The sequence below is a fragment of the Cyprinodon tularosa genome, unplaced genomic scaffold (assembly GCF_016077235.1).
Source record: "Cyprinodon tularosa strain WSP-4 unplaced genomic scaffold, ASM1607723v1 ctg154, whole genome shotgun sequence".
Taxonomy (NCBI): domain Eukaryota; kingdom Metazoa; phylum Chordata; class Actinopteri; order Cyprinodontiformes; family Cyprinodontidae; genus Cyprinodon; species Cyprinodon tularosa.
The window spans coordinates 24,779-52,081 of record NW_024038375.1 but is presented as its reverse complement, the minus strand read 5'-3'; the positions used below and the strand labels follow the sequence as shown (position 1 = coordinate 52,081).

The following is a 27,303-nucleotide window of genomic DNA, read 5'->3' as shown; positions in this document are numbered from 1 at the left end:
AAGGGCACAAATAGATCTTTGCTTTAAAGGCCCATGTCTTGTTATGTGATTGGTCCAGTTCTTTTTAGAGTATTGAGCCTTTTTCCAGACTGACTGGCACTGGCTGGCTAGGCTATCTCTTCATATATAGAATAATCCTAATTCACCTGGAAAAACTTTTCATCAGGGTATAATATGATAATATGACCGTTCGTTAAACAAGAGCACCAAATTTCCTGTCATTAATAGAGGAGAATGAAAATAATATTAGATTTCTTATCAATATGGCTGCCAAACTCAAACAGAGCAATAGCTCTGTTGAATCATCTATCCCCCCAGCTCTCAGCAGTAATGACTTTACAGGATTATTCATAAATGAGATACATTAAATTAAACATAACATCATGGCATATTAGATCTAGTTCCAAACAAATATTCAAGGAAAGGTTCCCTCTGATTTTCATCTTCATTTTGGATATGATTAATCAATCTCTAATACAGGAATATACAGCACATGCTTTTAGGTAGCTGTACCTATAGCTATACATCACACCTAAAAGCCTTGAATTTTCACAAAAAGCAACAGTGTGCTTCATTATCCAGTGCGCCCTATGTATAAATCAAGATTAAGCATCAACAGGTCTTGCAACTACGTAGAAGAAGGAATTTTCATTTAAGTGTGTTAAGACCCGACAATGGCTCCTTTCAAGGGACAAGTGTACCACTCAGTGTTTAAAATCAATGCTACTGGTTATGCAGTAAAACATGGGAAGAGAGCAGCAGCTTGAGAATCGAACATTAATAAATCAATGGTGCGGAAGTGGAGGAAGCGAAAAGATGACCTGCGGCAAGTAAAGAAGACTAAACAGAGTTTCCGAGGGAACAAAGCAAGATTGATCCAATTAGAGGATAAAGTCGAACAGTGGATTATTGAACAGAGAGCAGCAGCAGGTAGAAATGTCTCAACAGTCCCTATTTGAATGAAGGCAACATTGCTAGAACGCAAACTCAACATCAATTACTTAAGATTCGGTCCTTCTTGGTGCTTTCGGTTTATGAAAAGATGAAAACTCTCCAACTGCAAACAAACTATTGTTTCTCTGCAACTGCCAAAAGACTACAAAGAAAAGTTGGCCTCTTACTGCAAATACTGCAAAAACAAGATCACTGAAAAAAAGATCTGGCCAGAGCACATCATCAACTTGGATGAGGTGGATAAAATGGGAGCATGTACAGTGAATGTTAGCACCACAGGGAATGAGAAGTCCTCTTTCACTTTAGTTTTGGCCTGCCAGGCGAATGGCCAGAAACTTTCACCCATTATTCCACCCGTTATTTTCAAGAGAAAGACCTAGCCAAAAGAAAAATTTCCTACTGGTGTCATCATCAAAGACAACTCGAAGGAATGGATGGATGAATAGAAGATAAGTGAGTGGTTGAAACAAATACACGTCTGGAGACAGAGTGGCTTTTTTCACACAGCACCATCCTTATTTATCCAGGACTTGATGGGCTCCCATATAACTGATACTGTCAAAAAACAAGTGAAATCCACAAATTCATTTCTTGCAGTCTGTCCCGGTGGATTACAAAAGAACTCCCGCTCCTAGATATTGGTGTCAACAGGGCATTCAAAGCTAGTCTGCAAACTGCATGGGAGCGGTGGATGAGAAGGCAAACACAAGTGCACCAAGATGGGGTTACAGCGTTAAACAACAGCAGCGACGTTGTCTCAAAAAATGATGACTTTGACGAGACAGAGACGGGCCTGTTGGATCTCGTATTAGCCAAACTGTTCAATTCGGACATTGAAGAAGAAGAATTGGTAGGGATTCCTTATTGAGAAATTAAACGAAAATTTTAAATTCACACGTTTCTTTTGTGTGTTTACAGCTGAAGAAGCTTGGTCATATTGCAAGTAATTTTGACTTACTTATCTGACTGTTTTATTGAAATTCTCTTTAGAACAGCTGTATCTACTTGATGCATGATGCAACACCAGCCACTACTGTAGATTCTGTTCTATGCGCCTTATAGTGTGGAAAATATAGTACACCTTTACTAAAGAAACCTTAAATAAAGGTGAAAGGTTAAATTACTTGATCAATTATAGACCACCACTCACTCAATGCTGGATTGGGACATTGAGGCCATAAAAACCTGGATGACTTAAAATGTTCTGCTTTTGGATGCGGATAACACAGGATTGTCTTTGGACCAGAGTCTTTGAAAAAGAAGCTTCATCTGGATAACTTAAATTGGCCTTTGATGATACCTTAAATAATCTTGGAATATCATAAAAAAAGAAATATCTTGTACGGGGGTGATGCTGACAAACTCGTCCATGCATTTGTTACTAAAAGACTGGATGACTGTAATCCTTTACTATCAGGAAGTCCATTAAATGTAGTTAAAGTCTTTGGTTGATCCAAAATACTGCAGCCAGATTTCTAAAGAAAAGAGACCAAAATTCTTCTAGCTTCTCTTTGTCGCCTTCCTTTTTTTCCCCCACTATAGAATTTCAAATTCTACTTTACAGATGACAAAGCCCTAAATAACCAAGCTCCATCCTATGTCAGAGATTTGATTGTTCCTGATGTTCATTACAGAATACTTTGCTTTTAATCTCCAGCTTTACTTGTGTTTCCTAGAATTCTAAAAGTAGAATGGGAGGCAGATCTTTTAGTTATGAGGCTCTTCTCCTGTGGAACCAACTTCCAGTTTTAGTCCGCAAAGCAGACACCCTACCTACTTTTAAAAGTCGGCATAAAACTTTCTTTGTTGATAAAGCTTATCGTTAGAGGGGCTTCAGAGTTGCCCCATCTCTATTGTTATGCTGCTATGGGGTTAGGCTACTGGAGGACATAGGGACAACTTTTCATTAATTCTGTCTCATTCTATTGCAATGTACCGATTCTGCTTTTTTTGTGAGTTAAACCTCTTAAAAGCTAACTTTATGTTCCCTCTTCTTTTTTCTCATCCGAGTAGCCTCATCTGGCCTGGTGCTCTATTTGGCTGTGACACCATCCTGAAGGGAGTCATAAGCTTGGCTACTGCTGTCAACAACGTCTTTTATTGATCATGAAGTCGGTCCTATTTTCAGTGCTTAGTCCTGTTTCTCTCCTACTGTACACATAGTTATGGGCTCCTCTTTTATTTTAACTAACTGTATATACTCTCTTTCATCTGCTTTGACATGAAATCTGTCTCAGAGCTTGTCTACTTAACTGTTTGTTTAGACAGAGCCACCTGTGGAGCTATTTTAACAATTACTTTTTCTAACAAAGAAAGTGTTTCTGGATCGGTGCTTTTATGTACCTTTTGTGTCTGCAAAAGTGTGTCCAAACTTGGGGTCGGCCTCAGCAGGTCCACTCACATTAATCTTAGTTCATCTGTAGGTTTCTTCTTGTTAAACAAGAGTTTTTCCTCTCCACTGTTGCCAAATGAAAGCTTGGTGTAAAGGCAGTGATGCAGAGTCAAAAAGAAAATGAAAGTGAGTGTCTACTGTAGACACATGCTCATCCAGCAGCAGCAAATCCCGCAAAGTCAACGACTCAGTTCTATCAACATGGGTTTCCTTGGATAGAAAACTTTTAAACTGTCTGTATGTTTTAATTGAATTGCCTTTGTAAGGTGAATAAAAAGTGTTGTGGAGGATCTTTGCAATTTTTTTGAAAAGACCTGCCCTTTCCACTAAAAGAAGAAATGCATATGCATAACTCTGTACCTGCTCCTGAGAAGGAACGTCTATAAACGTGTGCGAGAACATGCACAAGCCCATTTCTCCTCGTGCACGCTCGGTTTAAATGTTTTTGTTTGCATCGCTCAAAAAAGCTTACTTTCCAAAGGAAGATTTGGAATTTTTCCACTATGTCAGACTCGCCACTGGTAAGTGAAAATGGGGACGAGCACGTAGGACGGCCTTACACCTTACATATCACCAGAATGGTTGAGAGTTAGGAAGACCATTTATTTTTGTGATCCACCAGGAAAAAGAACTTTCTCAACTATTCCTTTAAGATGACATGTGTTGTACTGTACATTTTGGCTATTTAAATTAATTGCTGCAACTGGCTGAAGGACAAGAGGCTAATGTCAACAAGTAGGTAATGTCTAAAACTGAGTCAAATAGTTATGTTTTTTATTTTATTTTACATTGTGACTGTTGTTGTCATATTACTTTGAAATAAGTTTGAATATGTCTTAATGTACAATGCAAATAAAGTTGGGAATTAACCTTAAAAAGGGAAAAAGGCTGTGTTGTTTTTTGTGACAGAGATCAGGTGATGCAGTTTGGTTGTTTAATGAATAATTTGTCCCAATGAAAATGCTGATGTATAAATATATTGATATTGCAGACACATATAAACATTGCTGTTAAAACACATTAAGAATCCCTTTCCAAACATTAATGTGAAAGACTGATCCCTGAAATTGAGCTTTTTCTGTTCCTGTTGGTCACCTTAATGCACCTGATCTCCAGGCTCCATCCATTGCTACTACTCTAAGTCAGCTTTACCCTAATGTAAGTAATAACCACACCCTTTACATGGAAATATGTTAACTGGGCATCTCATTAATTCAGGTTTTAGAATATAAACAAAAAATCATAACAAGTAATCATAAATGAAAGGAGGAAGAGTCTGACTAATTTAAGAGGGACCTGCTCTTCTGTCTCAGGGAAAGTCAGGCCATTTCAAGAAGAAATGGCATTAGTAAATACTAGATGAGAAGGTTTAGATGTCTTCAGAGGTCTTTGATGCACTTAGTGTATCTTTCTACTCCATCTATTCTCTGGGATTAAAGACTGATTCTGAACAGGCAAATTGTATTTAAGTACAGATGTGGTAAAAAAAAAAAAAAAATTCATAGTGTCTCAGTTTTTGGGTTTTCGATAATAGAAAGTAGCCTAATAACAAATATTTTGTTTTTGTCAGACTTTCAAATTTAAAAAGATCAGATGCAATCTTTATGCAGTCAGTTGGTTTTCCTAGACAAAAATGTGTAACCAATCTGACTTATCTGTCTCTGTAAAGTGCCTTGAGATGACATATGTTGTGAATTGGCTCTAAATAAATCAAATAAATTGAATTGAGTTGAATCAGACATTTTCATAATTTAACAAAGATAAAACCAAATCAGAAAAGTAATGCAAAAAAACAAAGAACATTGCATGACTTAATATCTATAGAGTTTTGCAATAAGGACAAAATTTGGACATTTTGTTCGAAATATAAGTGCATCACTGAACCAATAACACTAAGGTAAGTACATAGTTTCGCTGCAAAAGTGGCCAAAATCATCATCACCCCTCCACTCCAGGGCTTCATAGCTGATATTAGGTTTCTGCGCCTTTATGTAACTGTGTTTTTTCTTGGTGCAGCAAAATTTAGGAAAATGCCTTAGCAATGTAGGATCTGTTAAGAATACATCGGTCCACAAGTTTTGTGATTCATTCAGATACAGCTTTAAAGATTATAAACCCCGCTACCAAATTCTTTTTAAATTTAACCCCTGCCCGCCCCAAAAAAAACTTGCTTGTAAGTCTTGTAAGTCGCAGACTGTACGAATATCAACTTCAAAAATATTCCCCTCTAACTGAGACCTTAGGATTGTTTTATGTAAGACATGAATAATGACATTTACATGATTATTATCGATAAACAATTCTGATTATTCCAAATATCATTATTCTGAGTCTGATATGAACACCTCTATAGAGGGGATCGCTCCTGTTAATGATGACTCAATTCAATGCATTTAATGAGCAGTGCCCAGCTGCTAGTTTGACCCTAAAGTCAACATATCAGCAAGGATGAACTTGCATTTTCTAGATTTTGATTTCATGTTTTGTTCAAAAGATGAAGATAGAATGAATGTTGTTGCGTTTTTATTTTTAAAATCACCAGACCAAAGAACTTTCTGAGCAAGTCCTTTTTTTTTAAGGCTAATGAACAGACGGACAATACATAGATCTATCCTATAGATAGATAGATAGATAGATAGATAGATAGATAGATAGATAGATAGACAGACAGACAGACAGACAGACAGACAGACAGACAGACAGACAGACAGACAGACAGACAGACAGACAGACAGACAGACAGACAGACAGACAGACAGACAGACAGACAGAGTTTTAGTTTTAAGACCTTTTGCTCAGTTCTTTACAAAGTCCGAGGTACCGGCTCAAGGACGATTAGGATTTTTTTTAAGGTATTGACCAGACAGCAGCACCTATCCTATTCTTGTGCTGCTCCTAACACAGCTGCTGTCACGTAAACCATTATCCTTTGCTCCTTGTGAGTCTCTAGATATATTTGAAGGGCATGGAACTGTAAGTCCCATCCTGGAATCTGTGTGAGAACAGGTGATTTAGATTTGCTTCTCAAGACATGTTCTCCTGAGGGCATAAATATATTTTTAAACCCTTTCTTTAAATGGTGTTGTTGTGCCACATGTCCGTACAGATGAAACGAAGACAAGGCCCGGCATGCAGCTTGACCTTTCCTTAAGTCAAGTGTTTGTTCCCTGTGCCAGACAAGGAGGGGATCATGTTATACTATGGGTGGTAGTTCACATTCTTTCCATTCTGTAAGATGACACTAAAATGGCTAAGTAGGGGTTGAGGGCATTAGAAGCTAAATTCTGAGGACTTCACACCTGACAAAATAGTCCTATATATGAAATAAAAACGTGATACATGATCTCATTTGCCCACCGAGTGCGCTTATTTGGAAGAAACACAAATATAGCCATCTCCTCAGCAATGCAGAAGGGGCTCAGCCATTTGTTTGTGCCTCAGAGCTTTTTGTAGAACAGCCTTTGATATAAAACACAAGCATTCACAGTGGACTTTCCTTAACCTTGGGAGAGAGGCTGTTCACATCAGATTGGACCCCCTTTTTTACATGTTATAGAGAGGTATACAGATGTTTCTATTGATTTAAAATATTAAATATTAAGAAACTAAAATGGATCTTTTCAAGCCCTAAAATTCTAACATCTCTCAGTTGATCTTTTAGGTAATTTTGAACAAATTTTGCACCATTTATTTTGTCGTGACTGGAATTTAAGGTAATATTTTGGAGTGACCCAACCAAAGTTACAGCATTTAGCTGAGAGAACCTGTTACAGAGCTACAGGTTCAGGGTTTGGCGAGTAGGTAAAGCTAAAAGCTAAAATAAGTTCCTTACCAAAGATTAGTTATCAAAATACAATACAAAAATATGTTACGCTACCTTTAGGGTTTCTTTATTTAAAGATCTCCATTAATCTCAATGACAGTAGAGCCTATTCTTCCTGAGGTTTGATTGCTGTAACGCTATTAAAGATTTTTCCAATGATTATTGAAATGTTTTCCACAGTATTCTCAAAATTGTATGTTTTAATTGCATTCATTTAGAAGGAGCCTGCTTTTAGAGTTGTTAGAGAATAGTGCTTTCAAAAGTTTAAAGTTAAAATACTCATTCTTTGAGAAATAAAAAAAAACTTCCTCCTTATAGAGAGGGAAATATTCATAGTATAGGCATGTCTCTACTGGTTGTGTCTGTCTTATTTTTTAAACAGATTAATAGCAGAGCCTTTCACCTTTTTTGTGATTTCCTCTAAGCACCAATGAGTACCAATTGACCACACCTTCAAGTCTGGTCAGTTTGCATCAAATATGGACTGCCTGACCAAATGGGTAAGTCTGCAATTATTTACAGTATGAGGATTTTAAATGAAAAGTTTTGGTCCATCTTGTCTTACAAGGATATCATGAAACAAGATGTTTAAAGTGCATATCTTACAGCCATTCAAGTTGTTAAAGAGGTGTTAAGGTTAACGATAGTAAATGGTGGATGTGTCTTAAATGGGACCTAAATACCGAAGAGCGCAAATATAATCTTGGGCTTATTATAACCAAATATTGTTTGAGTTGTGAATTCAACGGCTCTGTCTGGGTTAGAATTATTAGAATATTATTTTTGCATTAAAACAGAGGCTCATCTTTAGTTTAAATCGAAGATGTGACTTTTTCATGCCCTCATATAAACTATTAGCTGCACTGATAAATACTCATTTCTTAACCTTTGTTTTTAAGGACGTCAGAGCTTTGGTCTAAGCATGCAGGCAGGCTTCAGGGAGTCTTGGAAGTCTAACGGGTCTATTTTTATACCAACAGCTTGACAGGGTGCAACATATGCTTTGAATCACATACAAAAGCTGTAAGGTTACTTGGATCATCTGTAAAATTATCACCAGAAGATGGAGATTTGCAGTTAGTGTAAGGCTGAAGAAATCTTATTGGATAACAAGTGAAGCTTGACCACCAGGTTCCTTTGTAAGAGTAATGTATTCTGCTCATATTTTCACATATGCTTGTTATTTACTTAGTATAAGCATTGTAGTCTTTTGATTTCTTTTGTAAACAATTGCATAAGTTTGAATGAGCTTCTAATTCAATTGAATGATTGTTTTTTTAATTCAAACATATGAAAGCTCTCTTTGTTATTTGCAGAATTTTGTTGATTATCTTTGAGCATAATATAATTCGAAAGTGTAATTTATGTTCTACCTTACAGCATTACAGAATACCTGCATTATTCAGATAATTTGGTTTAGTACCACAGATAAAGGAACTGGTACAGTGCATCCAGTTTAAGTGATTTATACTTGTCTAATATAAAAATAAAAAAAACACAAAGAAGATGTTGCTTTTTGTTTGTTTATTCCTTGTTTCACCACTGACAGGTTGGACAAAAACATCATATTTTATGATTTCCTGGCCTGTGTATCAATCCGTTTCATGTTCATTCTTCAGACTCCTTTCCCTTTAAATAAACAAAATAAGCATTATAAAATTAGGGGATCATAAATGCTAAATTTATCAGAGTAAGAATTAAGGTTTATGTGATGAATTGCATATAAATTATGATTGTACCCTGGTCATTTCGCGGCTCTTGGCCCGCAGCTTGTTGACCTGAGACTCAGCAATGTCAGCTCTCTCCTGGGCCTCCTCCAGCTCATGCTGAACTTTCCTGTACCTGGAAAGATGAGTGTTGGCCTGCTCTTCCTGGAAAGCAGAAAAAAAATCTTAAAATATCTCTTCCACTGCTCTCCCAACTGACAGCATCATTTTTCATGAGGCTGTCAGTAGGCGGCTGTTGACACATTTTGAATTAGGGTGTTGCTGGTGCGACACCAATTTATTTTGCATGAGTCGAATACTTCACACTCACAGCTTCCTCAGACTGACGCTTGTAGGATTTTACTTTCAGCTGTAGTTTGTCCACCAGATCTTGAAGACGGGTGATGTTTTTCTTGTCCTCCTCAGTCTAGGGGCAGCCCAGAGCAGAACCACTTAATCACTACTTGTTATAAAAATAAGGTTATATCTACTTTAAAACACATACAGTGGTTTAATAATCTAATGGAATTAGATAGGTCTAATTAAATACGAGCCAGAAAGGAGATCAGCTTGTGTGAACAGACAAATAAAGAAATGGTAAAAGAGCTGATGGTAAAATTGAAATATATTTAATATACAATGTTTTCTAAAGAAGATAATTCTGTGCAGCATTCGTTTCTCACTTTTCTTGGTGAAACTAGGACATTTGAAAAAACTGTTTTAACGGTTTTATTATCTCTATTTTCCAAAAAAATGATGAAACAACACAAAACTAAAGTACTCATCTGGGGTCTGACTTATGCACAAAATGAGGTCTGAAAATTGAAATTGTCTTGTTCCCCGCAAAAGCTGTGATCAATTAAAAACAAACTTGGTGTAGAAACTCTGCGTACAGTAGAACATGAAATCAATGCATAAATTTAACCAGTGGGGAGGTATTCACACTGATTGCCATAAACATTTTATTACCACTGTGACACCTATGCAAAACACTGCCAGATGGATGCAGTTTAAAATTGTAGAATTAGGAAGAAACAGATTTTCAGGGATCGCCAAGGCTTCCTGATCCATAATAATCGCAATGATTTTATGGTGCATGCAAAATTTGATACGTTTTAAAGTTAGAGTTTTATATAGAATTTTTAACATAGAGGTAAAATGTATGCAACATCAGGCCACAGTTTAAAGTCCAAGATAATCCATGTATCTACAGAGAGATTAGAAAACATTCAAATTCAACGAACGAACTAAAATGCTTACCTGTAGGGATGGCATGTGGACAACTTTTAAAGCACTCAACCATACAAAGACATAAGATTGTGACTCATGCCCTCTAGGGGTTTTCATGTGTTCTACATGCATAAAGAGGAGCAGCAATTTCCCAATAAAACAAAATGTGACCCATAACCTTTGTTTCCTGTTGAATTGAATCACTAGACATGTCAGAAAGGCAAAAGACATTTTTCTATCGTACCTGATAGGTGAGCTCTTTCACTCTGCGTTCATACTTGCGGACACCTTTGATGGCTTCAGCTCCACGTCTTTGCTCTGACTCAACCTCCCCCTCCAGTTCCCGAACCTTCCAAGGAAAATAAATCCATCAGATTAAATTTACAGGTCTCATACAAAAAATTTAAAAAAATAAAAATCCTTAATGAATATATCATGGCAAATCATTAAATAATAGAATTTAAAAAAAGTATAATTTTATGCATATTACCCTGGCCTCCAGTTTCTGGAGCTGCTTTTTGCCTCCCTTCATGGCCAGATTTTCAGCCTCTTCCAAACGGTGCTGCAGGTCCTTCACGGTGACCTCCAGATTCTTCTTCATCCTCTCCAAATGGGAGCTGGTGTCCTGCTCCTTCTTCAGCTCCTCCGCCATCATGGCAGCCTATATTTCATTTTATTACAAGTCATAGGAAAAAAATAAATTCCTTATATATAAATATATATAGATGGTAGATAAAATCCTTTATCAATCGTTGCAAAATGAATAAACTAGGCAACTCACATCAGTGATAGCCTTCTTAGCTTTCTCTTCAGCATTCCTCGCCTCCTGAATAGCATCCTCCACCTCACCTTGAATCTGAACAAAGTCAGCCTCAAGCTTCTTCTTGGTGTTGATGAGGCTGGTATTCTGAAATAACACCAAAAGCGTCTTTCTTAGACAAAACTAAATTAAAGTTCTATAAAATATATATATATATATATAAAACAACCAGTGAAATATAGCAATGAAAATTGAAAATTAACAGAAGGCCTGTTCTAACAAGTTTTTACCAGCTTTTTAAAAAAGTCTACAGAGAGATCTAAACAGGAAGGTTGTTCAACAGCCTTAGTACTGTAAATTGAAAGGCTCACTCCCTTTGTCTTAAGCCTGGTATGAGGAAGAACTAAAAACTCTGAGTCTGTGAATGAAGACAGTGAGAAGCAGATTACATGGTTAGATCTTTAGTGCTTTGTATGTTAGTATGAGAATTTTGGATAAAAAACTAATCTTTCATTGTCTCCAAAATTATCTTATCATATCTTAAGTTATTTTCAGTCTATTCCCCTTAACCTACATTTTAGGCCTTTCTAAGTAATATTTAAGCCGTGTTGTATTCCCTGGTTACACTCTGTTGCCCCCTAGTACCTCTCTCTCATTTTCCCTCAGCTACCTTCTAGCTACTTCTGTCCACACCTGCAACCAATTAGTTGATTACTCCCTTCATTTTTCTGTATCGCGTATATATTCTCCTTCTCTGCAGTTACTTGTGGTTGGATTCTATTCATTCTTTTCTGAAGTATTGTGTTACCCTCTGCTCTGGTTCCTGTGCTACCTGGCTAGTCATTTCTGGATTTAAACTGGAAACAGAGCAGAGAGAAATTAAATATCACACCAACATTTTAGACATAAAAGAAACGAGGGCCGGATTGATTTTTTTGTGTACAGTTCAGATGGAGTTATAAATAAATTGGCAATGATATCAATTCTGTTGAACTCAATATGTATTTTTTTTGTCCATTTTATTAATGTGTACCTGAGAGTGCAGCAGTGTGACACGCTCACTGGCATCCACCAGCTCCTGTTCAGCCACTTTTCGGCTTCTCTCCGTCTGCTCCAGAGCAGCTCTAAGCTCCTCGATCTCAGCCACCATCAGGCTGTTTCTGCGCTCCACAATGGCAACCTGCTCTCTCATGTCATCTTGTGCTCGCACAGCTTCATCAAGGTGGAGTTGTGCATCCTTATGATCAAATGAAAATACATTTACAACAAGGCTGTCCTTTTTCAAATGTCAGAGAAACTCTTATCCCACCAACTGTGCTACCTTAAGCTGTCCCTGGACGTTTCTCAGCTGTTTCTGGGCCTCAGCTGCCTGTCGGTTGGCGTGGCTCAGCTGTATCTCCATCTCATTGAGGTCTCCCTCCATCTTCTTCTTGACTCTCAGGGCATCGTTTCTGCTCCTGACCTCAGCATCCAGAGTACTCTGCATGGACTCCATCACCCTCTGGCTGTTCCTCTTGATTTGCTCGATCTCCTCGTCCTTCTCTGCAATTTTTCGGTCGATCTCACCCTTCACCTGGGTGAGCTCCAGCTGGACACGGAGAATCTTGGACTCCTCGTGCTCCAATGTAGCCTGTAAAGAAAAGTAAATGTGTCAGTTAAAGAGTTCTTCTTTTTTAATGCTCTACCAAACATGTTATCCTAATTACCTCAGCCTCTTCCAGGGCTGTCTGGATTTCTGCTTTCTCATTTTCTGCCATTTTCTTGCCCTTCTCCAGTTCATGAATCGTCTTTCCACTTTCACTAATATGTTCAGTTAAATCACTTATTTCCTCTGTTGATGATAGAAAAAAATATATATAGCAAACCACTATTTAACAACTATAAATGCTGTTTAGTGATATAATTTGAGGAGTTTAAGCCACATTAGAGACATGCACGGTTTTTCTCATACGTTGAAGATTCTTGTTCTCCCTCTTCAAGGTCTCCAGATGGTCTAGAGCTTCCTCATATGAATTTTTCATTTTAAACATCTCAGTGTTCAGAGCTCGAGCCTCTTTCTGAGCTCCTTCCAGCTCAGCCTGGCTTTCCTCATACTTCTGCTTCCATTCAGCAAGAACCTGAGAAAATAAACAGTAAGTCTTGTCTTCTTTCGCATCTCAACAGCTAAACTTCTAAGCCATCAAAGTGTCTAACCTTGTCAAAGTTCCTCTGCTTCTTGTCCAGGTTAGCAGCCAGAGCATTAGCTCTCTCTACATCGATCATCAGGTCTTCCACTTCACCCTGCAGCCTCTGTTTAGTCTTTTCCAGAGAACCACATTTTGCATTCACAGCCTCGATTGACTCCTCTGCATCTTGGAGACGTTGAGCAAGTTTTTTCCTGCATAGAGTTTTTTATTTTTATATAAAACTTTAAAACTTTGCTCTTTCAAATCATAATCTTATGAAAAATCAACACTTACTTGGCCTCTTCCAACTCCTCTGTGCGCTGAATGGCATCGGTTTCATACTTGGCTCTCCATTGAGCCACCTCGCTGTTAGCCTTGGACATAGCACGCTGTAGCTCAGCTTTGGCCTCCTGCTCCTCTTCGTACTGCTCTCTCAGCAGATCACAGTCATGACGAGCCGACTGAACTGCATGAGCCAGAGCGTTCTTGGCCTAAATGGGTCAAGATACAAATGCAGGTAACAATATGCGCTATTTGCTTTTATTAACTCATAATATTTTTTTTTACAAAAAAAGGAGGGATTTGATACCTTAATTTCTTCTTCAAGGTGTCTTTTGAGCTCCTCAATCTGATGCATAAAGGCCTGTTTTCCTCTTGTTAGCTGAGAAACAAGAGACTCTTTTTCCTCTAGCTGGCGACTGATTTCACCTTGAAAAAACAAGCAGAAGTTTATCCTTAACCTGAAGGTCAGCTGCTACAGGAAGAGTTAAGAGAAGCTATTTAAAAGAGCATCTCCACGTTATGTCAAGACATCTTTGTGGGTCATCCATGGAGAGAAGAAAACTCCCTGTGAATAACAATAAGGCTAAAGGAGTACCACATTTTTGTTATGTTGTTTTGTTGTTTTCTGCTTTTGGACTTTATACTTAAGCTAATAAAGATTATGATTGTTGGAAAACTTGCAATTCACACAGTTTAAAAGAATTAGGAGATAAAAATTGAAGGTTGTGGTTTTAGTAAAGCTATCACTGTGCACTCTACATGTCGTTAATTAGGGTTAGAAAGATGCCAAAGCCTGTTAATTTTTTTTTGCTTTAGAGTTATCTATTCCTTGCTTTAAAAAGCAGTTAAACAGCTACTATTCTCTGAAAAGGTAGTGTAACTGTGCCTCTGTTAATATGATATAATATCAGTTACTAATAGAAGAAACATTCAGCATGTTTTTACTGCTGTTGTGATATTTTCTATAAGCTATTAATCATCGTCTCCGAAATGTGTATTATCAGGCCAAAACTTTACAAAATTACAAATTATTTTTCCTTTTATTAAACTTTTCCTTAAATATCAAACACTTACCATTTTCAGAAACCAGTCTGGCTTTATGAGAATTAGTATCATTCAGCTGACGAATATGCTCATCATTCTTGGTCTTCAGCTCACTCAGTTGATCCTCTAAAGAGCGGCACATTTTCTCCATGTTAGCCTGGAGCACATAATTAACAAGGTTATCTAGGAACAAAACTGTCTGTGGGACCTTTATTGTTCTTTGGTTGTTATTTCACAGAAATAAGAATTGATGAATTTCACCTTTGCTTTTGCAGTGGCCTCCATGTTGCTTGAGAGGTCATCAATCTCCATCTTGTATTCACTTTTTTCTTTCTCCAGCTTCTGTTTGACTCTCTGCAGGTTATCTATCTGCTCACCCAGCTCTGCCACGCTGTCAGCCTGCTTCTTACGGAGAGCTGCAGCTGTGGCTTCGTGCTGCAGGGTGGCCTCTTCAAGGTCACGGCGCAGCTTCTGAAACTCAGCCTCGCGCTTCTTGTTCATCTCAATCTGAACAGATGTGGCTCCTCCAGCCTCCTCCAGCCTCTCGCTGATCTCCTCCAGTTCTCTAGAGAGATCAGATCTCTGCTTCTCCACTTTGGCCCGAGCTGCTCGCTCAGCCTCAATCTCCTCTTCCAGCTCCTCAATACGAGCCTGTGATACAAGAAAAAATTAGATGGAGCTTCAAGTCATCAAATCGGAGGGTGAGAAACAGCAAAACTGAGCTATAAGTAATTTAAAAAATCTTAGTATATGTGTATTTGCCTTAATTTGAGCAGGTAAATAAGATGATATACCAATAGAAGGATAATGTTTATCCTTAAAATTAGATCATTAGATATTATGCACCTAAAATAGTGCTTTTTTTTTATTTCTAACATCTTATTTTATTCCATTAGCAAACTAGCTTGCTTACCTGCTGAAACCAATCAAAATATGTTTCAACAAAAAATCTTATCATTCAAATGTTTAGAGTTTAGAAAAATTTTTATAACATATATATCAAATTTCCATAATTGTCTTCTTTCAAAGGTGACAGTTTTGTTACATGCATCCATTAGTAAAATGCAAATATGTTTCCTACTTATGATAACAAATAACCCAAACCTGTTTTCATCTTACCTGAAGTTCCTTGATTTTCTTATTAAGTTGAACACCAATTGTTTGCTCATCTTCTATCTTGCCCAGTAGCTGGCTTATCTCAAAGTCTCTCCTTTGAAAACAAAAATAGATTAATTTTTTTTTTATTCTAGTGCTAATATAGGTATTATGTTCAGATTAGGAAACTTAAAGTCATTTTTTATTTATCAAATTTTTTTTGCTATTTAACCCACTTTTTTATCTTTTCTTCAGACTGCTGTTTGTCATTCTCCAGATCCATTATGGTTTCTTGAGCCAGTTTTAAATCTCCTTCCAGCTTCCTTTTGGCACGCTCCAGATCCATACGGAGCTTCTTTTCCTGCTCCAACGAACCCTCAAACTGTAGAACAGAGAGTAGTATAAGTACGCCGACATGTGATGAAATGTATAACAGCCAGGATTGTTGCTGACTAAAACAAACACACTACTATTTACATCATCCACTTGTTGCTCCAGCTTCGTCTTGGCTTTGGTCAGAGTGTTGACTTTGTCTTCCTCTGCTTGCAGGTCATCTAGAATCTGTTGATGAGCCTCTTGGAGGGCTTTCTTCTCCTTTGTCAGTTTAGCAATGGTCTCATCCTGAGAAGCCAATTCCTCTACAAGATTTTTAACCTGTATTGATAAATATAATGGTTCAAGATTTTGCACAAATTCTATCCAGAACCAGAATGTGATTTTTTTTTTTTATACTCCAACCTTGTTTTCAGTGGCATGTTTCTCCTTTTCCACTTTGGCCAGAGTCAGCTCTAAGTCATCGATGTCCTTCTTCAACTCAGAGCACTCATCCTCCAGTTTCCTCTTCTTCGCTGTGAGCTCAGCATTTATTTCCTCCTCATCCTCCAGTCTTTCGGACGTCTCTTTAACTTTGGCCTCAAGTTGGATTTTAGCTTTAATCAGCTGCTCACATCTTTCCTCTGCATCAGCCAGGGTTTCGCCCTCCTAAATTTAGATTAACCACAAAAAGGATCAATGTTGGCATCCCGTCACTATAGTAGAGTTAAACTTCAAATGGTTCTGGTCTCATACGTACCGACTGAACCTGCAGCTGCAGGTCATTCTTCTCCTGAAGGAGAGAAACCATTTTCTCCTCCAGTTCTTTCTTCTTAGCCAAAGCCTTCGCCAGCTCCTCTTTGGTCTTTTCAAAGTCCTCCTTCATTTGGGCCATCTCTTTCTCTGTCTCTGCACTCTTCAGGAGAGGCTTAATCTTGAAGTACAGCTTCATCCATGGCCAAGTCTTGACATTCATGAATGCACGGATGTTGTACTGGATGGTGAAAATGGATTCCCTTGGAGAATAAAGCAGAGAGATATTCCTAGTTTCATATGTATGAAATGTAAATAAACCTTTTTCACTGCTTTGTCCATGTGAAATGCTTAGATGAAAAACAGTAACTGGGAAAGTTTCAAATCACAGTATTTCAAATCTGCAGAACTCACATTGTTTGAAAAACATTTACAGTCTGCCGATGAATTCAAGTCAAGTGCACATATAAAGAGGGTTTTAAATCAACATCAGGTGGTCAAAGTTCTGAGCACAACCGTGACCTTAAAATCACATGGTGAGCAAAAAATCAAGTTCAAAAGTCTGCGAATAAAAGTGGGCTTTCAAAGTTTGCAAAACAAAAATGATGTATATGTACTGTAATTAAAACACAGACATAACATTCTAATTTTGTTGTCGTTAGTGTCTGTCATTCCATTCACCTGTCTAACACTGCTCATCTGATCCACCTGCTCCTGTCTCTATTTGAGGCACTTGGATCCAGTCATTAGGGTCCAATTATTTTTGTACTCTCTAGCCAGTGGTGAGGGTGTTTTTGATCACCTGATCCTGACCTGTCTTGCCTCTCAACCACTGAGCCTGCCTGTTCCCATCAGAATGGGTTGCCTGAATTGTCTTTGGACTCATGGATCTCTGAGCCTGCCTGTTCCTGTTCTGATCTGTTTGACCTGGCTTCAGGCTCCTGTTTGTTCTTCTGGGCTGCAGTATATGGGACACTCTGGGTGGCTCCGGCCGCATCTTGTTGACAGCCCACCAGCTTGATCCTACCTTAATCTCTGGGCACGGACTGAACTTGAAAACCAGGTTAGTGACTGACATCCATAATCTTCCTCTGTTAGATTTACATGGTCATTAACCTGTTTTTTCCTCAGTCGAGAGTTACCTGCCTCAGCTGCTGCTACTGCAGATCTGCAACCTGTTGTTTTAAGAAACGCTTTTTGAATAATCAGACTGTCTATCTCGCCTTGAATAGTGGGTCCTCAGTTCTGAGGCGTGACAGATTCAGAGAATTTCATTCAGCCAAGTCAAGACAAGCGTACCTTCTTTCCATCATCTTTACAAATTCCTTCCTCATCACATAACCTCTGCAGAGAGCCTGGGTCATTGTGACCAGCTGAACTAGTTTCTCATCCCTCATCTCCTCCAGTGTGCCCAGCAGGCCAGCCTTAAAGAACACCTGAAGGGAAAACATAGCAGCACTATATTAACATTTCAACTACATTTATGTTTGGGAAATTTAATTTCTTAAATCAGCTTATGTACCTTAGTGTGGCCAAACCTATACTGAGTGTGGTCAATATTGATGGATCCGAGGAGTTTTTCAGAGGCCTTCTTATTGTCAATGAATTGGCCTTCAGGAATGACACTAGCATTCAGTACTTTGTACCTGCAGAAGGTCAAATAAATCAGATTCACAACATACCTGGGAGAATAAAAAAAAAAAAAAAGATGTACAGGAACCGCATTTGTACCTCTGCTTGAAGTCACCATAGAGGATCCTGCTGGGGAAACCTTTCCTGCAGATCCTGATTCCCTCCAGCACACCGTTACACCTTAGTTGGTGGATGACCAGGAAGTTCTCCATTAAACCTGAAATGTTAATAATGCTCAATAATAAATACATAAAATATTTTTAAAAGACCCGAATTAGATGGAAAAACGACTTAAAATTAATCCATCTTTATTTGGCCAGGTGAAGCACATAATCTATTTTAAAACAATCATTTTTGCAAACACTCAAGATCTAGCCATTCATTAATTTGCAGGTCTCTGACAGGGCTTTTAAAGTGAAATGTTTGCAAAATAAAATACAAATAAATTGTAAGTAAAAGTGTTCATTTCTATGAAAACGTATTTAACCAACAAGCTTTCTGTACATTGGAGCCAAAATATATTTGTGTGATTTATTTATTTTATTGGACAGGTTTTGTTGAGACTGACCTGGGGTTTTGGATTCATTAGGAATAAGACAGCGTACAAAATGTGGATGAGTGCTCCTCAAGTTAGTCATCAGCTTTCCAAGGTTTTCCTATAAACAGACAAAAAACATAATATTTGAATTTCTTCAAAAGAGGCAACAATTACCTCACAACAGGGGCATCTGTTTTACAGAATGTTTAAATACTGTAATTATAGCCCAGACAACGAAAAGTAAGCTCCTCATACAACCAGATGTAAGGAAACAAATAAAGTTAAAAGATAAATGAGACAGAGGGAGAACAATCTTTAAATACTCTATTTTGAATGAGAATATATTCTTTTGCAAAACATTTTTGCAACTCTCACCTCAGACAGAACTAAGTTGTTCTTTTAATAAATTTTTTTTGTTTGTTTTGTTTTTTTAAATAATTCGGCATTTTGCTAATTTCTACAACCACATAAAGGAAAATGAAGATTGTGCAAAAGATAAAATAAAAATTTCTGCATTTGGAAATGCAGAGAGGATGTAAAACTATTAAGTTGAAGGTTTCTTTGCTCTAAATCGGGTAGTTTCTATTGTTGTAAACATAAATAAATAGCTTATCCATATCAGTGTAACTTTGGGGAAGGCTTTTCTTAGAAGAATGAACAACTCAGTGTTATTTCCATACACGTCATCCTGTCATAATGCAATAGCAAAGTCTAATTCACCCTGAAAAGAGCTGAAACCGTTTGGAATGAGCCACCTTTCTTCTTGCCTCCACCCTTCTTCCCACCTTTGGCATCTGTAGAGAGTGTTCAGCAGTATAATCATGTCAGTTTACCAAGCGGGTGATACCTCTTTATGCATATTTATCTATATTTTGTAGCCCTTAAGTATAGAATTAGTACCATCTGTTCCTGCGTGGGATGCATATAGGTGAGCGAGAAGTTTATTTGCAGACTTCTGGTAAAGCTGCACCACAGAGTCATTCAGCGGGTCTTTGTTCTTATCCAGCCAGCCATTGACATTGTAGTCCACAGTGCCAGCATAGTGCACCAGGGAGAAATGAGCCTCAGCTTTGCCTTTGGCAGGTTTTGGCTTCTGGAAGGGGGCACTTTTTCCCAGATGTTGGTCATACAGTTTGCTCTTGAAGGTCATGTCTGTTGCCTTGGGAACAATACACTCCTCTTCAAGGATGGAGAAGATGCCCAGTGGCTGTTGATGAACACACCAAAGTTGATTAAGCATCCTATGACGATGATCTTATATTTCATTAAAATGTATATATCTCTTAGTTTTTACCTTCTCAATGAGCTCAATGCATGCAGCCAAGTCCATGCCAAAGTCAATGAACTCCCATTCAATTCCCTCTTTCTTATACTCTTCTTGTTCCAGGACGAACATGTGATGGTTGAAGAACTGTTGCAGTTTTTCATTGGTGAAGTTGATGCACAGCTGCTCCAAGCTGTTGAACTGTTAGAAGACAAACTCTGTTAGATATTTACTGATCTGCTTCACAGATAAAAAGGACAATTCATGATTTACCTACATCAAAGATTTCAAAGCCAGCGATGTCCAAAACACCGATAAAGAAGCTCCTTGGCTGTTTGGTGTCCAACATCTCATTGATTCTGACAACCATCCACAAGAACATCTTCTCATAGACAGACTTGCAGAGAGCACTCACTGCATTATGCACCTAAAGATAGAAAAAAATATTCACATTTTGGGTTTATCCTTAAAACCCATTATAGAGTATAAGTCCAAGTACTCAAACTTAAAAAAGCTGGCTACCTGTGGGACAGTTTGACCTTTGACCACCATTTCATTTCCAACCTTAACCCTGGGGTAACACAAAGCTTTAAGCATGTCAGCAGAGTTCAGGCCCATGAGATAGGCGATTTTATCAGCAACTAAATGGAACAAAAATACACAAAAAATACATTTTTAAACAAACAAAAGCTACTGCTTAAAGTAAACAAGTATTACAACCACTATTTGTTGTAGAATCACCTTTTAGTTGGTGTAAAATATTTTTTGTTATATAGATGACATTTCACGAGTGAGGCTTCTTACCCTCAGTGCCATCAGGCTCAGCCTGCTCTTCACGCTGCTTCTGCTTGAACTTCATGTTCCCATGATGCATCACAGCACCTGTCAGTTTGTAGATGCTGACTTTCTCCTCTGCAGTGAAACCAAGGATGTCAATGGCAGTCTGAGGGATGAACATACAAAATGAAGATTTATGATTTTATATTATTGCATTTTACAAATAAACAATTTTGTTTGCTGAATATTTTTATCAATCGCTCCAGAGAAACAAGATGATATAAAAACCCAAGCAATTATTTTCTTTGTTTCATTATAGAATTTACTCACATCAGTGGCCATGAATTCTTCAACGTCATTGATACTCTTGACAGTGATTTCTCCATGACTGATCATAGGAAAGTCATAAGGATTGGTGGTGATGAGGAGAGCCTCTGAAAAAAAAATGTTTCAGGTATTTTGGTATACAGCCCAAGAGCAGTGCTACTTTATGTACTGTTAGGCTAAATGACATACCTATCAGCTCAGGTTTGTGACCTGTTGTGAGCTGGTAGAAGATGTGATAACTTCTCTCAGCAGACAGCTGGAACGTCACACGAGACTTCTCCAGCAGATCTAACAATACAAAAAAAGGTTTTACACTTTGTATAATAAAAAAAACAGGCCTGTATACAAATATGAAGAAAAAAAAAACATACATGTTTCAATATCAGCTGAAGCCAGCTTTCCAGATGTTCCAAAATGGATTCGGATGAATTTACCCTGTAGAAATACGGAACCACTACATTTGGTATACTGTGTTAAAGCAATTAGTTTTTTTGTATTCTTATCTTGACAATAACTAAATCAGCCCAGATTAATTTGTGAATCGGATCATTATGCTTATTTACATCAAACTGAAAACTGTGCAGCAATAATTAGTTGGCAAAAACAATATATAAACAAAACTTATTCCATTTAAAAGAGAAATCTGAAGGATGAGATAAAAAAAAACAATAGGAATTGTACTATTTGAAAACCAAATCTCACTTATAAACATGAAAAAACCTTTACTCACAAAGCGAGATGAGTTGTCATTTCTCACTGTTTTGGCATTACCATAGGCCTCCAGCAGGGGGTTAGCTGCGATGATTTGATCTTCCAGCGAACCCTTAAAAAGGAGTTACAAGATAACATGTTTGGAATTTGCATTTCACATTTTTCTCAGGTATCACAAATTAAAAGTGTGTTACCCAGTGCTACTGAGCCAACACTTAACATGAAAAGTTTTTTTTTCTTACCTGCATTTTTCCAGGAATTGGTTCAGCTTTCTTTCCAGAGGATGCTACTGCGATTGTCGCAAAGTACTGGATGACACGTTTGGTGTTCACAGTCTTTCCTGCACCAGATTCTCCACTAGAAAGCAAACAATGGTTGCGATTTTCACTCCCATAGCAAAATAACAACAAGAAAATGTTTCAGCATGAGCCTCTTTCAGTTTTACTTACGTAATCAGGATTGACTGATTTTCACGATCTGTTGAAGAAAATGAAATTTAAAACCCTATGTTTTAATATTACATCCCATTAAATCATATTATGTTGTCTTAATTAAATAAAGGTTTATAAATTACATTGTTTAAAGTTCCTAATAGTTTTTATAGTTTGTGTTTTGGAGGCCAACAATGGAAATGATACCTTGGAGCATGAACTGATAAGCATTATCAGAGATGGAGAAGATGTGGGGAGGAGCCTCAATTCTCTTCTTGCCCCTGTATCCTGCAACAACCACTGCATCGTACACTGGGAGCCACTTGTAGGGGTTCACAGTGACGCAGAACAGTCCAGAGTAAGTCTGTGAAAGATGGTGTTTAGTCAAACATTAAACAAAATCTATGAAAAAAAGAAAAATAGATCTACAAGTAAACATCTGGAAAGTGGTTTGTGAACTTGTCGCAGTTGGCTATGTCTTTAAGGATAGACAAGTGAATGGATACTTGAATTCTTTTTAAAAGAACCAAGGAGAGTGATTAATACCTTTCAATCCAGGAATTATAGTTATAAACTGTTATAGGATCAAGCATATCAGTTCTATCTCTGGCCCATTACAGTGCAACATGCATGGTTTGAGTTACAGTCAGGGCTAGCAGAAGATTAGACCTCTGAAGGATCAGTCATGTTCTGGATATCTACCATGCATGCTTTATCAAAGCTGGATTTCTGATGTCTGAAGCTGAGATTAAAAGTGTGTTACCCAATGCTGCTGAGCCAGCAATTATATTTGGAGAAACTTACGTAGATCATCCATGCTGCATATCGCTCTTTGAGGTTATACAGCACAGCAGGCTCACTGAGGTGGGTCATCATGGCCATGTCCTCAATTTTATCAAACTTCGGTGGGTTCATGGGGAAGATTTCATCTTCCTTCACGGTTAGAGTCTAAAAATGTATCCACAAGACATATGCATGGACAGAATGGTTATGTGTGAAGTGCTACACTCTGTGTCACAGATTCCTGTTTGCTCCATCATGTGCATCTAGATGTCTGCCTACCTTTCCACCCTGAACTTCAACAGTAGCTTTGCCTCCCTCCTTCTTCACTAGTTTACCCTTCAGGTACATCTCAGCTTGCTCTGTTACAAAGTAAGCTGTTTTGGCATCAAAAGGAGTGTTTTGAGCCTCGATTCTCTCCCTTTCTGGTTTCCGAAGGTACACGGCCGCCGGGCCAAAACTCTCCATCTCCGGATCTGAACTCATGGCTCCACTGTAAAAGAAAGTAAAACTAAAACTTAATTATATTAAAAAGATTAATATTTGTCTTTACAGGAAAATAAAATGCATGGCTTTAGGAGTTTTTCTGGTGTTCTGGTAAGAGAAGTGATAATTTACCTTGTTTGTCTTTCGGTGATGCACTTGGTGTGAGGATACTAAGAAAGGTTAAGGAGCAATAAAAAAAATCACTTGAGTAAAAACAAATGTTGACAATAAAATAATATCCAATTAATGAGAATAATATTTGAGCACAACTTACTCCTACACTATGGTGGGAGACTCACCTTTCCTGGGGGCCCGTCAGTCCTGAAGTTCAGGGCCAACTTGCAAAGCTTCTTTTATACTGAAATCTCCAGCGACCATGGAGGACCAACCCTCCTTTTAGGGTCAATTATCCCTCTTCAGATATATGGTCTCAGATGTCCTCCACATCTCTCCATCACCAGTGGGGTTACCCTATCCCTTGTAATGCCAAAACAATAATAAACTGAAACCCCATGTAAGAAATCTTTATACAAAACCAATAGGCATTTGAGACTAAAAGTGAAGAGAGACTGAGCATAATGCGTTTATAGTATTTAAAGAAGACACCAGTCATATTCATGACTGGGACAGACTGATCCTAAGTGTTTACAAATGCCATAATGTCATCTTCCTATGAATAATTATTAGAGCAACAAAATCTTTGGCAATGACTCTGTTTAAAAAAAGCTTTTAAGCCCAGGCTGAGGAGTTTACTCAAAGCTAATTTTAGACACACATTATGGCCCATTATGCTAGGAGAACCCCTACCATGTTAAAAAGCAATTCTCTTGAGGTATGATTAGGTTGCAACAAGAAATAACATTCGATATGTTTGGCCTTCTTTTACAGTCTTATTAGGACCTAAAGCAAATATAGCTTCTCACACACAAATGCCCAACCTCTTACTTGCAATGGCTGACAAATATTTTGAACGCCTCTCTTAATTACTTTCAAGATACTTTTCAGCATCCTGTTTCATCAAAAGAATGTCCGGTCTATGAAGCTCCATATTCTTGAATATATTATTGTGATTTAGTCATCAGCTCATTGGGTTCAGTTGAGCTAGGTTCTGAATCCTGGTAAGTACTCTTCTTTACAAGTTTGTTGTTTGTTTCTCTAACGTATTTCGTATTTCAATACATTTTTATAATTTATGCAGCTATCAAAATGTGATGCATTACAACATTGACGATTGGTCCTTTTTACTGTTTGAAGTTTTGAAATATGACAATAAAATAACTTCTAATGCTCTGTTGTTTGGCCAAACATATCTTGTGACTTCTCTTTTTACCAAAAAAATTGAAAAATTGTCTATTCATCTTAAATTGTGCACTTGAAAAATCTGTTTATACAAGTTGTTGCAGTTACTTAGTCACCATTTTGCTTTTGTTTTGCAAACACTAGAAATGTGCTGCTGTGAAATCTATAAGAATATGGAGGATGATGGTATACTTTATGGGAAGGAGATAAAGAATTCCAACAAGACAATTAAATAAATGTAGCATGTATGTATTTCCTGTCTGATAGGTCTATTGTAAATTAAGGATCACTTGTATTTGAGTTTTTGTTTGAATGAAGGCAAATTAACAAGTTGTTTAGATATGGAGCCACCTGTTGACTTCTAGTCAACCTTGTAAACATGTCTGAGATGTAAATACTGTTTCTGAATTCCTGAGGCGTGAATATTCCCCAGTGTGTAATAAATAATACATCAACAAGTCATCAGCGCTTACTGCTGTGGGCACATATTTTAACCAGAGTTGGAATAGGGGTAGGAAAAATAAAAGTGGGATAGATGGTTTACATTATTTACTGTAGGAAAAATAAGTTTCTAATAACTTCAGTATTTAAATAAGTGTTTTTATCATCTAGCAGTGTTTTTGTGTTGCATTCTAGCTGTATCTAGTTGTATATAATCAGCTGTATTTGCAGTTATTATATGAGATGATTCCCCATGCTGGATGATATTATTTTTGCCTTGCAGAAAGATCCCAGTTAACATCTTTGGGACTTTGTTCTCCCTGTGACACATGGTTGTCTCTGGGTTTACTGACTTCCTCTCGTATTATGAAAACATTCATAATAGGTTATTTTGATTGTATGCATGTATGTGTGTGTGCATGTTATTTTGTTCTGTATGTCTCTAGGTTTTCCATGATATGGACTTGTTACCTTTCCAAAGGTACACCTCCTCTTGCCCAAATGACTACTGAAAATAGACACTAGTTCCCTATTGCAACCCAGCAATGATAGTAGTTGTAAACAAAGGATGGGTGGAATCCTGATGTCATGGGATCTCCATTTACCAGACTAATGTTTTTAAATGAACAAATGTTGGTTTGAATTTAACCATATAACAGTCTGATTATATGCTGGTGATAAAATATGAAAGAACAAATGTCTAATCTTCCACAACTCCCTGAATTAAAGGCAAAGTGTTTTCAGCTGTCAGTAAGTTGGGTTTTCTGCTTGGTGCCATATCTCTCTGTATAAAACTAATACCTAAACTGAAGAAGGCTGTTGTGAGATATATGTAGCACCTTCTTGGGTCACAATGTTCTTTTCTTGATAGAATTTTTTAACCAATCTGTAAAGTACCATGGGATGACATGTGCTGTAAATTTGTGCTGCATAAATAAACTGAAATGAATTAAATTGAGTGTAAGGTGAACAAAGGTGACAAATCATGGGGAGTAAGACAAAAACAAGTGGTGAGGTGAAGGACTGGTGCTCTTGTTTTAAGCATAATTTTTAACTGAGCTTTAACTTATGACCATAGTTTTATGGAGACTCTGTGTTATTTTGGGGTGGTTTTAGACAGAGGAAGAGTGTTTATTCATGCCTACAGCAGTGGTGGGACTATGGAAATGTTCAAGTTAAACTGCATTCTCAACAGCACTCTCATCATGACATCAGATCTATTTGGGATCTGGAGATAAACATGGTGCAAATGAAAAAATCAAATGAGTAAACCCAAAGGAAAATAAAAAGATACTGAAGCACCAAAAGGGTATTTTTTGGCAAACCTGCTGAAAACTGCAGTTCAAGGCCAATTGAACAGGTTCTGGATGCAGAACATGAAGAAGTGGGTGTGCATACCAGCTTTTTTTTTTCTTTAAGTTGGAGAGAAGGTGCGGGCAGAGGAAACTGATCCACTCTCACCTGTCAGACACAGAGCAAATGCTTAGTGAACCAGTCCAGATCAGGAGTAAACGGGTAAAGTTGTATTCCTTGTTATTACATAGTGAATATAAGAGTATCAATAAGTTGCATAGGGATTTCTGCAGTGAGTTACCCCAGGTCACCAGGGGGACCAACATCCAGTTGAAGCACCCCTCCACATTCAGTGTGCAGGCCAAGAAAGTGCTGGGCATCGTTGGGCTTTGGAATCTTAGCCTACTGGGACACAGCAGAGGACCTTTGAAATGTTTTCAATGAAAGCCCGATCACTGGCTCACTTCCACTGTTATACCGCACAGGGGTAATCACCCTCCTGCCAAAAAAGGCAATTGGCAGGAAGCATAGAACTGGTATACTGTGTCACTTTTCTGCATAGATCACAAAATCATTTCCACAGCCCTGGTTACCAGGATGAGAGTAATGGAAAAGGTCATCCACCAGGGGACAGACCTATTGCATCCACAACAGGGACAATGATAGATAACATCTACCTTAAGATGTTTTTGAGGTCTCCAGGTCACTGGGTCTAAGAGCAGCCTTGGACTCAGTCGGCCAAGAAAAGTCTTTTGACTTTGAACTGGGAAAGCATGGAAATATTTGGCTTGAGCACTAGTTTTATAGC

General features: G+C 37.8%; 1 protein-coding gene across 1 annotated transcript; it reads right to left on the bottom strand.

Moving 5' to 3' along the window:
- Positions 1-8,678: 8,678 nt before the first annotated feature.
- LOC119779978 (myosin heavy chain, fast skeletal muscle-like) lies at positions 8,679-23,865 on the bottom strand. The gene is made up of 41 exons (XM_038279840.1): positions 23,762-23,865; positions 23,595-23,632; positions 23,259-23,469; positions 23,001-23,144; positions 22,404-22,560; positions 22,215-22,242; positions 22,008-22,122; positions 21,785-21,877; positions 21,426-21,489; positions 21,244-21,342; positions 21,058-21,161; positions 20,755-20,893; positions 20,473-20,591; positions 20,228-20,377; positions 19,981-20,151; positions 19,587-19,893; positions 19,407-19,480; positions 18,717-18,804; positions 18,248-18,365; positions 18,039-18,162; positions 17,816-17,952; positions 16,524-16,779; positions 16,190-16,432; positions 15,929-16,105; positions 15,688-15,833; positions 15,476-15,566; positions 14,618-15,007; positions 14,387-14,513; positions 13,620-13,738; positions 13,325-13,521; positions 13,059-13,242; positions 12,817-12,982; positions 12,572-12,696; positions 12,187-12,495; positions 11,899-12,102; positions 10,887-11,012; positions 10,596-10,766; positions 10,350-10,454; positions 9,207-9,302; positions 8,909-9,040; positions 8,679-8,798 (listed from the first exon to the last, which is right to left on the bottom strand). The coding sequence occupies exons 3-41, from the start codon at positions 23,460-23,462 to the stop codon at positions 8,778-8,780; spliced, it is 5,820 nt and encodes a 1,939-aa protein (XP_038135768.1). The 5' UTR covers positions 23,463-23,469; positions 23,595-23,632; positions 23,762-23,865; the 3' UTR covers positions 8,679-8,777.
- Between the last annotated feature and the right edge of the window lie 3,438 nt (positions 23,866-27,303).